Source organism: Manis javanica, chromosome 5, assembly GCF_040802235.1.
Source record: "Manis javanica isolate MJ-LG chromosome 5, MJ_LKY, whole genome shotgun sequence".
Lineage (NCBI taxonomy): Eukaryota > Metazoa > Chordata > Mammalia > Pholidota > Manidae > Manis > Manis javanica.
In genome coordinates this window covers 70,474,901-70,492,001 of record NC_133160.1, presented here as the reverse complement: position 1 = coordinate 70,492,001, position 17,101 = coordinate 70,474,901, and the positions used below count along the sequence as shown (strand labels likewise).

The 17,101-nt window shown below is 36.8% G+C and overlaps 1 protein-coding gene across 6 annotated transcripts in view; it reads right to left on the bottom strand.

The window, feature by feature from the left end:
• The window catches only part of LOC118967429 (neurotrypsin), a 189,390-nt gene that overhangs the window by 3,479 nt on the left and 168,810 nt on the right, over positions 1-17,101 (bottom strand). For all 6 annotated transcript variants that reach the window (XM_073237088.1, XM_073237087.1, XM_073237084.1 and 3 more), the window contains 4 exons: positions 12,533-12,738; positions 9,850-9,928; positions 8,967-9,089; positions 258-538 (listed from right to left, as the gene is read on the bottom strand). In XM_073237088.1, coding sequence (XP_073093189.1) covers positions 258-538; positions 8,967-9,089; positions 9,850-9,928; positions 12,533-12,738 — 689 coding nt within the window. The remainder of the gene's footprint in view (positions 1-257; positions 539-8,966; positions 9,090-9,849; positions 9,929-12,532; positions 12,739-17,101) is intronic.

Genomic DNA, 17,101 nt, shown 5'->3' with positions numbered 1-17,101 from the left:
GAACTAAAAGTCCAGGATTTATCCCTTAAGCCCCACTGGCAATAGAGTTTTATTGGGTTTGTGTTAAAGCTGGCAATGGGGACCAACGTGTAACCTCAGGACATGAATCCAAGTTATATGCGTGCATCTCACTCGTCAGAATTTCCAAATAACTAAGCCTGAACCTTTTAGGATTTTACTGCCCATTGTCCGCCAAATGCATAGATAACCCCAGATACAAGATGTCCAGATCTCATTTGTTCCTCTGCACCATTTACCTGTATCTCCCCATCCCGTTATGTAACAGTTGGACGCTGTTCTCTGAGGCTTTTCTCTCCGGAATGGCAAACAGGCTGGCAAAACATGACTGCTGAACCTGGCACATTGCTCTTCTGGTCCCTGTAACCTAACCAGGGCGATATCATAGTCACTGATGTCAGGTCGATAATCCTGGTGAATAACGATCTGTTCAACTCCAAGTTCTTCTTCAAATTCCTCTGGCACCAGAGTATGATAATCCCCAACTCGAATGGCATAGCTCCTAGTGCTGTTCCCATACCTGAGAGGCAGAGAGCGAAGAAGGCTTGCTGTAAATGCTTGGTCGTTGCTGAAAACTGGTGGTTGTCAGCAAGGAAGTTTAATAGAGATGCTGGATGCCTTTCTTCTGAATCATTAGCCCCTTTTCTAAGTCACACTTCTTTCCGTTTCTTTGACCCCACTGCTGTTGGGCCTGTACTCAAGACCCAGTGCCAACACTCCCCCTCCTCTCACCGTTTAGCCCAGGCCACCACCTAACCTTCCTGAGAAGCAGCGGCTGCCGAAGGTGAGTGAGAAATAAGGGCTGATCATTAACCTGTTCTCTCCCCACCGCGAAAAGGTATCAAAATAGGAGCAAACAATATAGGTCAAAATTAATGTCCTGCGTTGGATGCCTTTGTTTTTCTACCATTTCCAAGATAACTTAGTTCATCATGAAGTTCCATGAGAGGAGAACTATATCTGACCTAACTTTGCATCCCTCTAAGCACTTAGCACAATCTACTCCCCTTTCCTGTGAACGGAAGGCAAGCCAAAACTGCATTTTCAGGGCAATATATATTCATTATATTCCCTCATTTCTTTTAAATCTGTTCAGATGTCACCTTAGTGAGATTTTGATGCACTCATTTAACATTGCAACCCACCCTTTGTCCTCCCCTCTCCCAGTGCTCCAGTGTCCTTAATCTGCCATATATTTTTTTACACTGCTTTCAAACACTATCTAATTTATTATTTATTATGTTTAATTGTTCTGTTTCCCCTACTTAAACAAAAGGTATTCAAGGGCAGGGTCTTTTATCTTCACTGATGAATCTTAAACACTTGGAGTAGTGGTACTCCGTTAAGGAGGACTGCAGCATGTCTGTTGATTTATGAGTAAATGAATGTGTATTTTTAATGTGTATGTTTTTCATAAATTACTCAATAGAATATTATGATTTACTAGATTCATAGTTCTCAGCCTGTTTTTTAACCAACATTTATTATACCCTGATTCTGATACATTTGCCCAGAGCAGAGTTTTTCTGAAACTCAGCACTACTGACATCTGGGGCCAGGAATTCTTTGTTGTAAAGGAACTGTTCTGTGTGTCATAGGATGTTTAGAAGCATCCTAGCCTCTATTCACTAGTAGTATCCCAATATATCTCTTCATCTGCTATTAAACTTGCATCCTTTATGGTATCCTCTGTTAAACTGGTAAACAAATGTTTTCCTGATCTCTGTGAGATGCTATGGCACACTAAGCCCAAGAGGAGGTCTGGCATCTAAAGTCGTGGGTGGAGGGCAGTCTTGCAGGACGGAGCCCTTTCCCTGGGGAATGTGCTGCTGTCTCCAGGCAGATAGTATCAGAACTGAGTTCTTGGACACCCTGCTGGTGTTCGCTTGGTAAAGTCCATGGGAAGAACACACACACACACACACACACAGGAATTGGGTCCAGGAACCCAAAAGGAGTACCTATACTTTTAAAGTTGTCCTGATTTAAGGACATGGACAAGCTAAACCTAAGCAATGACTCCCACATTCCTTTCACTCTAGTTATTATTACATTTATGCTTGGAATTTGAAGGGCATCTGACAGAAGACTGGGTAAGTTTACTAACCAGATGTATGTCTTCTAGTGTCACCTCTCCTTATGGGTGTAATTATATACTTCAGGCAGAACAATGTGGCTGAGGTTCCCAATATAACTGAACTTTAAAAGCATTTATATGGTTCTAGGCTTCTCAAGAAAATATATCTAAGAAACCTCTTCTTCAAGGTATTTTAAGATCTTTCTAGTTGAGCTTTGTTTATTTCAACTACTTTATTATGTCAAAAAATGCTCCTAAAACAAACATTTCAAGTTCTGGCTGACACACCATTCAGTTGTTTGTTTTGTTGAAATGCCTTCAACTCCCCCGCAACTGAAAATTGAATGAAATTCCCAGACAAGCTTGAGCAAGAGAGGATCTGAGACAGAGCAGTTCAGTAAAACCCAATATCCCAATTTCTGAGATTTTAGAGTTTAAAAAACAACAAAAAATAACCAGTATTAAAAATAGAAGAATTAATTCAGTTGCAGGTCACATTCTTTATGTGTGTTCTCTACATAGATTCATCTCTTCAAAAAGAGTTATTTTACATCAGCCTGTGCACATCTGCTACTACTAGAATCTGTTTTTCTCTGTTGTCTGGATGAAATTCAAAAAATAGTTGACTGAAGTTGCTTTTGTAAATGGTTCCAGGTGATCTCTGTAGAACTCTGCATTGTCTTATATACGTATATATATAGAGAAACAGAATTCAGGAAATGGTTTTTAGCACGACTGATGATATAGGTATATCACCAAAGGTCATGCATGTTCCTAAGAATTCTACCATATACTAGGTCATGATGAAACATGTTAAGCATCTGACACATTGTTCTTAAAAAGTAAGTCCCATTACCTCTGTGGCTCATCTTTCTAATTAGACACTTGATTTTCAGAATAACAGTTTCTGACATTTTGCAGCTGCTATGGCATTTCCAGGCAAAAAAGTCAAAATGATAAATCAAGTAAGGCTGTATTATTAATCCAATCAAATTTGCAGTAGATTTACAAAAATAAGAGAATCCTTGTTTGGGGTACATTCTTTTCTCCAAAATGGTCTTTTTTATCAGAATAAAGTAAAAGGAATTAAATATTCAGGAATTTATCTCTCAATTATATTGCTGCACCACCATAAAGAGATGGTTATTTCATAGTACTTGTAGTTGTGATTTAGTAGAAAGTAGCAAAAGTAAGCTATTTATATTATAAATTGATAGGACAACTACACAAAACTTAATTTACCCAAGTTTCCACTTCAAACTGCCAATGGGATATTTCATTCCAAAATCTGTATTGCATTAACACTAGGGAAAATGTGAAAAATAAGGGCTTTAAAATGGTGATTGGCCAACTACCTCAGTTATCTTTGTTATGCTGGCATCAAAGACTGTTTTGGACACCTCACACTATGTGAAAGCTGTAAACTAATCACAGTTGGATTATTGCAACTCTTGTCAGCCTTCCAGTAAAGTACCCTTATCATGTAGGGACTACTTTGTGCAAATGACTGTAATAGGATGATGGATCTGAAGTTAACACATTCTGATCTCATTATCCCTAAACCATCATCCCAGATTACTCTGATATGAGGATTGTATAAAAGAGTGACTGCCCTACAAAGGCAAGTTAAATAAACATAAAAAGTTGTCATCCCACATAATAAAATAACACTGCTAGTAATAGCAAACTATGCCTTATTGTTCCAAAATGGCTGCTCAAAAGCACTGGCCTGTACCCCCACTGCAAAATTAGGCAACAAAGAAGGCCAATGAGCAAGAAACCATTATATATATATATAATATTTATGTGTGTGTGTATATATACATATACATATATGTGTATGTATATATATAAGTCCAGTTGTTAAAGCAGTGGAAATACAAAAAGAAAAAGCATGTGAGAGCTAATTTCAAAATATGAAATCTAGGTCCCCTACTAGTAGACCTTAAATTAGACTATCAAGAAATCTAAAAGGAAGGTAAACCTCTTAGAACATGATTTTATTGCTTCTGCACTACAGTCTCTACGATTCTAGAGAAATCTATTTTTGCAAAATTTAGAGTTTTTTATGTTTAAAGGAGGATTATTTTAATCCAAAGTCCCTGAGCCCAGAAAAACAAAATTTGGAGCTTGTTCTAATCACTGGTAACTGTCCTTATGCCTTTTAATAAACTTAACTGCAATAAGGATGTGAGTTGTACCCTCCTTAGGCACTTCAAAACAGGAAATCTATGAAACCTGGTAAAGGTTACAGACTAAGCTGCATGGATATATAACACATGTGAAAAACAATTTTCTCCCTACTCACATCAAAAGTCTCGCATTATGTCCAAAGCACATCAAAATGCTGCATATCGTAATCTCTGCTTTTAAATCAACTGTCATACTTTGCAGATAATGAGAAGAAATTCAGAATGACATATGGAAAGAGTTATCTGCTGATTTAGGTTTAAAATACCACCAAACTCTAAAGAGTCCAACATTCTTACATATATCCACTATCTGGCAGCTGCACCCACAGCTTCATCATGCGGCAATCATTTAGTAGTATCTACTATGTGCCAAGTAATACACAAGACACTTGGTTTATAAACACAAATGAAGTGATTGCTGACTTGAAGCAATAAACTAGAAGAAGCCAGGCAAGGGAGAAATAATGACATGTAAACAAACATATACCTAAAATAATAAAAAAGAAACAAAGAAAGAAAAAGACCTTCCAGGGAACCTGAAAGTCAAATCAAAATTTTCAACCTCAAGTATAATTTTGGGGTAATTTCCCTACTTTAATACTCTAAGCCTTGAACCCCTAAGTCTGTAACTTTCAGCAGACACTTGATAGACAAGGAGTCTTGAATAAGGGGCAGATAATCTAAAGTGAACCTACTGAATTAATTTTTCCTAATCTCTAAGCTGCCCAAACAGGCTTTCCCAGATTCTCTGCAGTTTCCTCCCTTATTCTTCTCTATTAGTCAGTAAAATAAACTCATCCTGGATTCCCTGCTTTTGCTAATAATAATCTGATTCCTGTTTTGGGAATTATGTTTCCAACATAATAATAGCTAATGTGTTCTGAATTTTACAGTTCATAAAATACTTTCACATACTTTGCAGATCATTTGTTACTCACTATGGAACATTACTGCTGTCATTTTACAGATGAAAAAACTGTGGATCCAAGAGATTAACTAGTTTCCACAAAATTAGGCAACTGACCATTGAAGGAGTTAGAACTGTAACTGTGGTGTTGACATACAGTACCATGTTCTGGTGTCTATCACAGTGTCTCTACCTTCTCTTCTGCCTTTCGTTTCCATCTTCTACTATAATAGCTTTATAATCAGTCTCCCTCCAGTTTCCCTACCATCCTGAGTTTCAATCACTTGGTAACAGACCAGTTTAAGTCACTCCAATTTTAGTCACACAAAATGCAAAGATTTCATGAAATTTGAAACTCATTCAGACCCTCACATTAGTAACTTTGCTTTACCACCTCAGTTCGATCCCATATATTTTCAAAGTACTCATCTCCTAAAATTCCTCTTTGATCATATTCAAGGCTCAAAAACCTTTAGTGGTTTCCACTGCTTGGTGAATTAAACAGAAATTCACTACCCTGGCATTCCAGGCCTTTCCTGCTTCTTTACTGCAAGTTCACTAGACAAATTCCAGATCCACTATGCTAACTAATAACTGCCATCCTTCAAATATGTTTTATGCTTTCTCACCACTATGCTCCCAATGTTTGATGTTACCCACCTCCTACTACTAATACATAAATCCAGCCACTCTGCTCAAAGAGACTCCGAAACAGAACTCACTCTTCCTCCCATATCCATCTTTGAACTGTTCTAGTGCTAAAGAAATAAAAACAAAAAACAGAACCTCTTTCTTATGTTAAAATGAAAATTATCTGATCTCCCACAAACATCTGTGGTATTTGAAGCCATGGATAACAAATCTAATCCAACTCCACGCATCTCCCCTTTCTGTTTGCCTGCCATGTGCACCACGTGGCATTTTCGCGGTGCAGCCCCAGAACTGAACACAGTTCTCCCCCAGAGTGACAGCACTCTTGTCCCTGCCGGGAGCTTGAGCACAGGCAGCGGGCTCTGCTGCTCTGCCTGGACACCGTTGTGTCAGCGCGGCCCAAAACTGATTAACCTAATGGGCAACTGCCTGACACCGCTGACTCATTTGAGGGCAGCAGGACACCAAAACTCAAGGGTTCTTTTTCACTTGTGCTTCATTTAAGCCAAGTTTCTAGGAACTAATGCTGGCATTTTACTTCCTCCTTATTCCACACTGTTTGTTAGAAAAATGAATCAAGATCTTTCACCATCTTGGATCCTATCTCCCAACATACATCTTGTCCTTCCCAGTCTCCTAGCATCCAAAAATAGAATTACCTTACTATCAGTATTCTTTTTCAGTTTAGTGATTAATACATTGAATGGGACAAGGATAAGTATCCAGTCAACTCAGTTACATTCTTCCTCATCATCATTCTTCAAACATCCAGATCACATTCTATTCTACCCACTAAGCAAGTGGATCTTAACCTTTAGCATTCATAAGAATCATCTGAGATTCTTGATAAAAATGCAAGCTCCTAGGTCTTCAGCTCCAAAGATCTAGTAGATCTGAGTAGGGACCCAGGAAACTGGATTTTTAACAAGATGAATATATCTAATATTGTGGTGAAAAGACCACACTTTAAAAACAGTGCCATAACTTTTTCTGCTCCTATCATACCAGCCACATCAGTGTGTCCTCCTGTGGGTCATCCAGCTACATTGAAAATTATTATGATAGCAAAGATCCTATTTGTCTTGTTCTCCACTACATCTTTAGTGCAATGATTTTTTGTTAAGTTAATGAATGACTATCATCATTACTGTCTGTGCCATTCATGTAACATATGAAGGTATTAAACTCACTAGTATATAGGTGAACTCTCAAACTCAGTTATTATCCCAGAAATGACAAAGGCTATGTAAAATATAGATTTGTATCTTCTGCAGCACCTTGAATATGGATGTTTATATGTATCAAAATAATAAAAGGAAGTGAATGGAAACCCTAGAAACATAGGTACATGAAAACTTGGCATATAACATAGTTGACATAAATAAATGGGTAAGGAATGGAATGGTCCATGAAAAGTGTTGGGAAAACAAGCTTTCCTTAAAAAAAGTATAAAATTAGGTCCTTTCTCATACTGTATGCCATACACAAAAATAAATTATAAACAGTAAAAATCTAAACATGAAAAGCAAAACTGTAAAGTTTTTTAGTAAAAAATTAAGATAATATCTTCATTATATGGTGTTAGAGAAGGATTTCTTAAATAAGATACAAAGTTTTCATCAACTTTAAAAAATTGACACATTTAAAAATATTGCAATTAAAATATCTTCTTAAGGAAAAGACCTTAAACAAGACAAGGAACATGCCTCAGCTTGAGAAAAGGCATTTGTAACATATGGCAACAAAGACTTTGTGCCCAGAATATATCCAAAAATTTGAAAAATCAATTACAAAAAGATAATCCAACAGAAAAATAAGCAAAGGATATGGACAAAGAATTCATGAAAGAAGACAATAACCAGAGAAATGGAATTTAAAAAGAAGTCCCAAAACTCTAAAATTGGCAAATTTTAAGTGTAGGTGCTGATAGCATCAAGTTGAGGTGAGGATGTGAGGAACTGGGAACTTACACATTGCTGGGATATAAATGGATATAATTACTTTAGAAAGTATAGTTAGTAGTCCCTAGTAAAACTGAATGGCGCCTGTACTTCAGGACCCAACAAAATGCTTGCACATTTATGTAGCCAATGAGATACATGAATATCTACTGCAGAAACCATTTTTTCATAATAAAAGAATGGAAATGGAAACTACCTAATTATCCATCAGTAGGGGAATAAATAAACTATGGTTTCATCTTACAAAAGGCATTAAAATTCAAACAGTGGTTAAAGTGAATAAAATCTACATGGAGGGACTACAAATATACAGTGAGGCCATATGATACCATATATGAAAAAATAAAGAACAAATTTTTGCTTATAAAACTTCAATGAAAGGTACATGTTTTAAAATAAAACTTTTTATTATGACTATTTTCAAATAAACAATTCTCTTACTCATCACCTTGCTTCATTAATTATCAATAGTTTGACAAGCACTGGTGTACATTTGTAAATACCAAAATTCCTGCCAAGGAAATGGCCATTAACAGGGCCCACAAAAGAGCACAGGACAGGAAAAGGACAACTGGGTCTAGTGTAGGCACAGTGAGCAGTGTCATGCTGGCACCTGATTTTCTCTGCATGGGCTCCCCTCTGAACTGGGAAAACTTCAGACCGTACTGATAAAATGTTTGGGACAAGAGGAAATAATCGGGATGCAACCTGACTCTCTACAAGGTACAAATAGAAAAATTTCAAAGACAAAAAACACCAAGAAGAATCAAAGGGTCAAAAAAACCAAAACTCCCTATTCCTTAGCATTCATTTCTAGATAATCTGAGGTCTCCTCTAGCTCTACAGGGATATGATTTCACCTTCAGACACGTTCTTGTGGGGGAAGCAGTAACATATAGCTGCTTTCCTTCCAAAAACCCATCCTCTCTTCTCCCTAAATCTAGAGTTTGCTTTAATACCAGGTAGCCAGGAGCTCCCTGAGGGCACTCTTTTCTCCTTATATTACCTCCCTCAATACCAAGATGGTGCCACTGGACTGGATGTGGAGGTCTTTAGCCTGCCTCTGCCACTTCAAGTTTCTAGTATGTTGTAGGGCAGGAAGGGATTGGAAGACGTCAAATAAGAGTCAAACTTAGTTGTTTGTTAAGGTGGACACACACCTCTTGAAGCAGTGTGCTGCTGTAAGGATCCAGCAGCTGCTCAGGAGTGTGGCCCCACAGAGGAGCCTGCCATCTCCATGGCGTGACTTCAGTCGAAGGGATACTTGCCAAGGCCAGCCACCCCTGAAAAGAAAGTGAACCACCCATCAATACCCATAAAAGGCAGAAAAGCACAGTAAAGCATCTAAGACATTAAACAATGACTTGGAAGGCTTGCACATAAGAGGAAAGGAATATAAAAGGGATTCTAGGATGTAAGACCCCTTCTTACTTTGAGAATGATGCCCCTACAACTTGGAGCAGACCACCTTAAGATTTGCTTATAGGCATTTGTATGCATCTGCGTATCTGTGACATTCTTGGAAACAAGCTGGGTCTTCTTTATATTTCATGATTTGAAGTATATTTCCTCTCCTCACTACTCTACCTAAGCAGATTTAAGAAGTATTTAATATGCAAAATGCTAGTTTTCCATCAGAAAATTCAACAAAAAAGTATATTAAAGCAAGTCTAAAACAAATATATTCTAAGTCTAATGAACTGTGTAGTTAGACATTTTTTCAGATCTTTTGAACAAGTTTCTTTCTACCACATAAGTTCTCAGCAACACATCTATTTCATAAAGCAGGAGATAGTGATATAAGAACATGGTCCATGTTCTTATACATGGTCAGAGGACAGTGAAATTAGAGTAATCTGAATTTAATTTAGAAAAATAAGGTTAAACATGGTCAGAGGACAGTGAAATTAGAGTAATCTGAATTTAATTTAGAAAAATAAGTTTAAAAAATCCCTTATAAAATAGTAGACAATTCCCAATTTGTAATATTATGTATACAAATAATTCTGCAATATGGAAAATCTCTTCTGAAGAACCTTTTACCTCAAAGAATTTTTCCCACCAATGATCCGCTTCTGCCGACGGTGCAGTAATCTCAAACCACAAACGGATGAGAGGGACTCTGAAACAGAAACAGGTTATTAAGTAAACCACCATGTTGCTGATAGGGGGATAAAGACACAGTGACACATGCCCCTGCTGCTTCCTCTTCTATTTTAAAATACCTGTTCTCCTCAAATTACAGAATACTTTTTCTTCTAGTAATAAACAAAAGTTGCTTCTCATTTAAACAAGGCAACAATAATTTGCAAGCACAGGAGGAACTTTAAGAGGTTTCCCACATTCAGCTCTGAAGAGGTTCCACAGGCTGCTGAATGTTGATACCCTGTCCAGTACATTATCCTTGTAGTTACACCTACATCTCCAACTCTCCTGATTATGGAGATTGTTCTGGAGTTCAGGAACATTAAACAAGAGACCTACAAAGGCAATAATAGTCTAATCACTTTCTTTCTACGTACAGCACTCTTCTAAGCCAAAAGCACAAATGTAACTAAGAAGAGCAAAGCACATTACCAGAATGGTATTTTGGTCTAAATTTACATTTGCTCATATAGCATATTTATATGTGTAAAGGATTTGATAAGTCAATTTAAGAAGCAAATTATATTTAAGGGCATGTAGTCAAGCTTCCCAAGATAACAAACCTCTGTCAAAACCATTAAAAAAAAGAATTAAATTTAAAATATGTGAAAAGGAAGAGTAAGTAATATAAGGTATGGCTAGTTTTTAAAATAATTTAGGAAGTCAGAGAATCTATAGAAGGTGTTATTATTTCTTGGTTAAGTGTAAGTATGTATATAAGTGTGTATATATATATAATATATATATTGTATCTATATGCACATATATGCATGTAAGTATATACATGTGTATAAAGTGTAAATACTACTAAAAAAATGTGGAAATTGTGTCATGACCATGAAAGTCTGGTCACACTAATGGTCTCCCATAATAACCAGGTGGAAGGGAGCTCAGTGGAGAATCAAACCAGTTATTTCTTAAGAGAAAGATGTTTAACAATGTGCACCAAAATCATTCATTTGCTAAATGATCTCAGAAGCATGCTGTGAAACTTTAATCCTCATTTCTTAGGATATGAATTCTCTAGATGACACTGCAAATTATAAGATTTCAGAAAAATATAATTTTTCTATTTTTTTAAATAACTAAGGACTATGTAATGTATAGGCAAAGAGTTAATATATATAATGCCAAGACAAGCAATGATGTAATACTGAGCCAGCAAAACTGAAAGTTTACATCATTCTTTGGGGCAAAGCACTGGATTACAATAAAGTAAAATCTATTTAAAGCTATAAAATACACTAATAGAAAAGAAAGCAAAATGAAGTTCATTTATTAAAGGATCCCATCATATGAACAATAACTAATGGCTTGAGTTTGAATCACCTTATAGAAATCACTAGGTCTTGAGCCTCAACACAAAACCAACAGGCTATTAAGCCAAATTTAGTAATCAAGCTGGTCTAACATGAAATCTTCTTAAGGTATGGTAGCATTGAAACCATGGAAAGGTATCAAAGTAAGCCTTGCTACAACTCTAGGATGGCATAAAAACAAATGTATAAATGAAGAAGAAATAAACATGGTACTTCATATTTTAAAATAGGTTTACATTGAAACATAATAAGACCTTTTATAATTATTAAATTTTTATGTTTTTCTACCACTTGAAAAATTCAGCAGAATACAAGGAATTAGTTATATTCAATTTGTAACTGTAGTTTAAATTATTTAAGAGAATTTAATATTCATATGTTAATCAATACTGAGGAAAAACTGGCTTACCAAATCATAGGTAATATAAAACAAAGCACAAAAGGTTATATGTATTCTTCTCCACATTCAAAAGCCCCTCAGATACTGAAGAATCATATCGACAGCATCCAATTTATTTACTGCACTGTCTTTACCAGTTATTAAAAGATGTTAGAAAAAGAGAATACTGAAACATAGATGCACCTGGTTTTAAGAAAATCCAATGTGTTAAAACTGTGGAAAAAAGAGGTGATTGTTCTTTTCATAAGAGTAACCATGTTTTTCTCCAAAATAGCTAATTCTTTTCCTTATTCAGTTAAAGCAGTATTTTTTGACAAAATTAAATTCAGAGCTTTCAAGAACTCTTACACTTATTTAAATATGAAACATCTGTAACTATTATATTAAAAAATTACTTTTCACTTTTCTTACATTTTTAAATTTCAGAAAATAAAATCTGTAAAAGATTTGCAAGTAATTTTAAAAGTTAGCTCTGTTATTTACAATATTAGTAAGGGTAGAAACACTTATGATTCATATTTACATTTTCATTTCTCTTTCTTTTTTATGAAGTAAACACCAATTCTGAATCTTTAAGGATACCAGAAAGTCTGATGGTTTTATTACATCCCAAGAAAGACTTAGAGAAATGGCTGAGTATGTCAAGAGGGGATGATCCAGATATTACAAAATACTGGAAGTCCACTTCTGCCCTCCGCAAACCCTACTCTCCCTATAAGCACCCCCTAGTCAAGTTTGTCAAGAAGGAACAAGGGGTGGTATATATTCTTTCAGAAGGGCATTTTTGTTATCCTGGTACTACTTATACTAATGAACTGGGGTTAGTATTCTTTGACTTGTGTAGTCCTCAGAAGTGACTTACCTTTATTACTGTTACCTGATGTTTTCTTACCAAAATAATCACAAATAACTCCTGCATCTTCACTGTGGCGGCAGTTGTGTCTTCCAATATCCTTTTTGATACAGTCAGCCAGGGACCTCTCATTTCCTGTGCACTTCACATTATCCACATGGATGGGTCCTTTTCCTTCCCCAAAATAAGCCATGGTTCTTGCTCTGGCAGGACCCCTGCAAACAATGCTTTCTTAAGGATGTGGTGAATCAGTCAATCATACATTTGAATAAATCACAACATAACCCTCTTTCAATTATACTTCTTAACTTTCATATATTAACATTAGCATCTGTACATGCTAAAAAACATTTATTTCATGACAGTCAAAGAAAAGCTTAAGAGAGAGAATAACTGTACCTTCTTATTGTTTTCATACCCCACAGCTGCCTCTAATTTAGCTTCTACTAAGAAACTCACATTTAATGGCATATCAAAAATTCATGAGTTTTTAACTGTTTAAGCATGAAGGAAAATTATTTCAAAATTTTATACTCCTTACAAAGCATAATAGTTTCTCAAAATTGGTAACATATTGCCAAGAAAAGTATGAGATTAAGTGATTACCTCAGGAGCTAAGAATTTTAAAGCCTATTTAAGAAGTAAAAAAAGCACAATTTTTAATAAAGAAAGATTAAACCAGGAATCATCAATAGAAGGCAGACCTACTCTTGGTATAAACTTTTTAAAAAATAATACATTACTTCTTTTTAAATACCCAAATACAATTCCTAATAAATTAATGACAATTATGAAAAGCAAATACACTAATTGAATGCCTCAGTTTGACCCACTCTTACATGCTTGCAATAGACTTTGAGGTACATTGTTTAAAAACACTATTGGATTAAATTTGTTAATGTTTTGTTTAGAATTTTTTATGTAGATTCATGAGATGGGATACAGCTCTTTTTGTTTATGTGTGTGTACTGACCTCATCTTGAAATCAAGTTAGATTAGCCTCATAAAGTGAATGGAAAGATTTCCATCATTTTTTTTTGCTCTGTAACAATCTGTATAACTCAGGGATTATCTGTGTCTTGAAGACTGGACAAAATGCTTCAAAATCAGTCATTTCTTAAACAGTCATTCGTTTATTTTGGTTTTCTATCAATTTTCATAATTACATTTTTGTTGAAAATGTACAGTTGCTTAGATAATTGTCAATTTCCTCTAGATTTCCAAATTTACTAGCTAAAAGTAGTTCATAGTATTCTTCTACATGTGTTAACCTTCTGTGTGACTGGTTTTGCATTCCTTTCTTTTCTCTAATGTTTACTTGTATTCTCGCTCCTTTTTCTGAGTCGGAATTGCCAGACATTGTTGTTTACTTTATGAGGCTTTTTTTTAAAAAGGAAATAATTGCTGATAATGTGGATGTGAAATGTAAAGCAATTTGAAATTCAAATAAGCATAATTTGAAAAAAAATTAATAGCATTCTGAAATTAAAGTTCCAGGTGATTCCATCAGTTTGGGGAGTGAGAATGAGGGGAGACAGAAAGTAAACAGTAGTTTGCTAAATGTCTTGAAATTTTTCACGAAAGGGAAGGAGAAAAATACTAATTTTTGACATTGGTAAGAAAATATGCTAGTTTGCTAAAAATTTAAGGACAAAGACTAGTAAAACTAATAATGCTGAAGTTCTAATCACAGAAAAGAAAGAAAATATAAAATTGGATTGTTCGCAAATCAAAAACAGGTTATGCAAAGAACAGACAATAAAGTATGATCGCATAAAAGTAGATGACAAGTAGAACTAAACAGAAAATAAAATTAAAATCATTAAACAAAACAAAAGGATGACTTCTTAGAGATTCAGCAATCAACTTACAGACTAAAAGGAAGTCACCATTTTAGAAAAGCAATAAATAGAAATTAGAGAAAACTTTAATAAAAGGCCATGATTAAATTAAAGAGTGACATCTAGTGAATATTCTTTTGACTATTTTTTTAAATAACTAAGGATGGGGGGCAGAGCCAAGATGGCGGCGTGAGTAGAGCAGCGGAAATCTCCTCCCCAAACCACATATATCTATGAAAATATAACAAAGACAACTCTTCCTAGAATAGAGACCAGAGGACACAGGACAACATCCAGACCACATCCACACCTGCTAGAACCCAGTGCCTACAGAAGGGGGTAAGATACAAGCCCTGGCCCGGTGGGAACCGAGCACCCCTCCGCCCAGCTCCTGGCGGGAGGAGAGGAGTCAGAGCAGGGAGGGAGAGGGAGCCCAGGACTGCTGAACACCCAGCCCCAGCCATCTGGACCAGAGCGCAGACACAGTGCATGCGTGGGGTCCTGGATACTAGGGAAACAGGGCAGCAAGACTGGTAAGCAGGTGCCTGAGGCCGGCGGCAGAGAATAAAGAAATGCAAGCGGCCATTTTTGTTGTTGTTGTTGTTTTGTTTTGGTGAGTGCTGTTTGGAAGTTTTAAAGGGACCGGGACCCCAATACTAGGGAAACAGGGCAGCAAGACTGGAGAGCGGGTGCCTGAGGCCGGCACCTGAGGACAAAGAAAAGCGAGTGTTTTTTTAAAATTATTATTTAATTTTTTTTTATTGTTGTTTTGTTTTGGCGAGTGCTTTTTGGACATCTTAAAGGGGCAGGGCGGGACACTTACTCCAGAGGTAGGGAATCTGGAGATCTCTGGGCACTCTAACCTCCTTGGCAGCAGGGAGCATGGAGGCCCCTAATGGAGATAAATAGCCTCCCGGCTGCTCCCCCTCCAATGGGGCTCCACCATTTTGGAGAAGCAGCCCGAGCCAGGCCACGCCCAGAGCAACAGCGGAGATAAACTCCATTGCAGCCGGGCAGGAAGCAGAAGCCCTGTCTGAGCGCAGCTTCCCAGCAAAAGCCACTAGAGATCGCTGTTCTCCCAGGAGAGGAAGGACACAAACCAAAAAGAAGGGAAGTTCTTCCAGCCGTCACTCGTTCCAGCTCTGCAAACTATTTCTATCACCATGAAAAGGCAAAATTACAGGCAAACCAAGATCACAGAGGCAACACAGAGAAGGAGACAGACCTAACCAGTCTTCCTGAAAAAGAATTCAAAACAAAAATCGTAAACATGCTGACGGAGATGCAGAGAAAAATGCAAGAGCAATGGGATGAAGTCCGGAGGGAGAACACAGATGCCAGGAAGGAGACTACAGAAGTGAAAAAACTCTGGAAGGATTTATAAGCAGAATGGATAAGATACAAGAGGCCACTGAAGGAATAGAAACCAGAGAACAGGAACGTATAGAAGCTGACATAGAGAGAGATAAAAGGATCTCCAGGAATAAAAGAATATTACGAGAACTGTGTGACCAATCCAAAAGGAACAATATCCGTATTATAGGGGTACCAGAAGAAGAAGAGAGAGGAAAAGGGATAGAAAGTGTCTTTGAAGAAATAATTGCTGAAAACTTCCCCAAACTGGGGGAGAAAATAATCAAACAGACCACAGAAATATACAGAACCCCCAACAGAAAGGATCCAAGGAGGACAACACCAAGACACATAATAATTAAAATGAAAAGATCAAGGACAAGGAAAGAGGTTTAAAGGCAGCTAGAGAGAAAAAGGTCACATATAAAGGAAAACCCATCAGGCTATCATCAGACTTCTCAAAAGAAACCCTACAGGCCAGAAGAGAAGGGCATGATATATTTAATACAATGAAACAAAAGGGCCTTGAACCAAGGGTACTGTATCCAGCACGACTATCATTTAAATATGATGGCAGGATTAAACAATTCCCAGACAAGCAAAAGCTGAGGGAATTTGCTTACCACAAACAACCTCTACAGGGCATCTTACAGAGACTTCTCTAGATGGGAGCACTCCTAAAAAGAGCACAGAACAAAACACCCAACACGTGAAGAAAGGAGGAGGAGGAATAAGAAAGGAGAGAAGAAAAGAATCTCCAGTCAGTGTATATAACAGCTCAATAAGCGAGCTAAGGTAGGCAGTAAGATACTAAAAAGGCTAACCTTGAATCTTTGGTAACCATGAATTTAAAGCCTGCAATGGCAATAAGTACATATCTCTCAATAGTCACCCTAAATGTAAATGGACTTAATGCACCAAATCAAAAGACACAGAGTAATAGAATGGATAAAAAAGCAAGACCCATCTATACGCTGCTTACAAGAAACTCACCTGATACCCAAAGACGTACACAGACTAAAAGTCAAGGGATGGAAAAACATATTTCAGGCAAACAACAGCGAGAAGAACACAGGGGTTGCAGTACTAATATCAGACAAAATAGACTTCAAAACAAAGAAAGTAACAAGAGATAAAGAAGGCCACTACATAATGATAAAGGGCTCAGTCCAACAAGAGGATATAACCATTCTAAATATATATGCACCCAACACAGGAGCACCAGCATATGTGAAACAAATACTAACAGAACTAAAGGGGGAAATAGACTACAATGCATTCATTTTAGGAGACTTCAACACACCACTCACCCCAAAGGATAGATCCACTGGGCAGAAAATAAGTGAGGACACAGAGGCACTGAACAACACACTAGAACAGATGG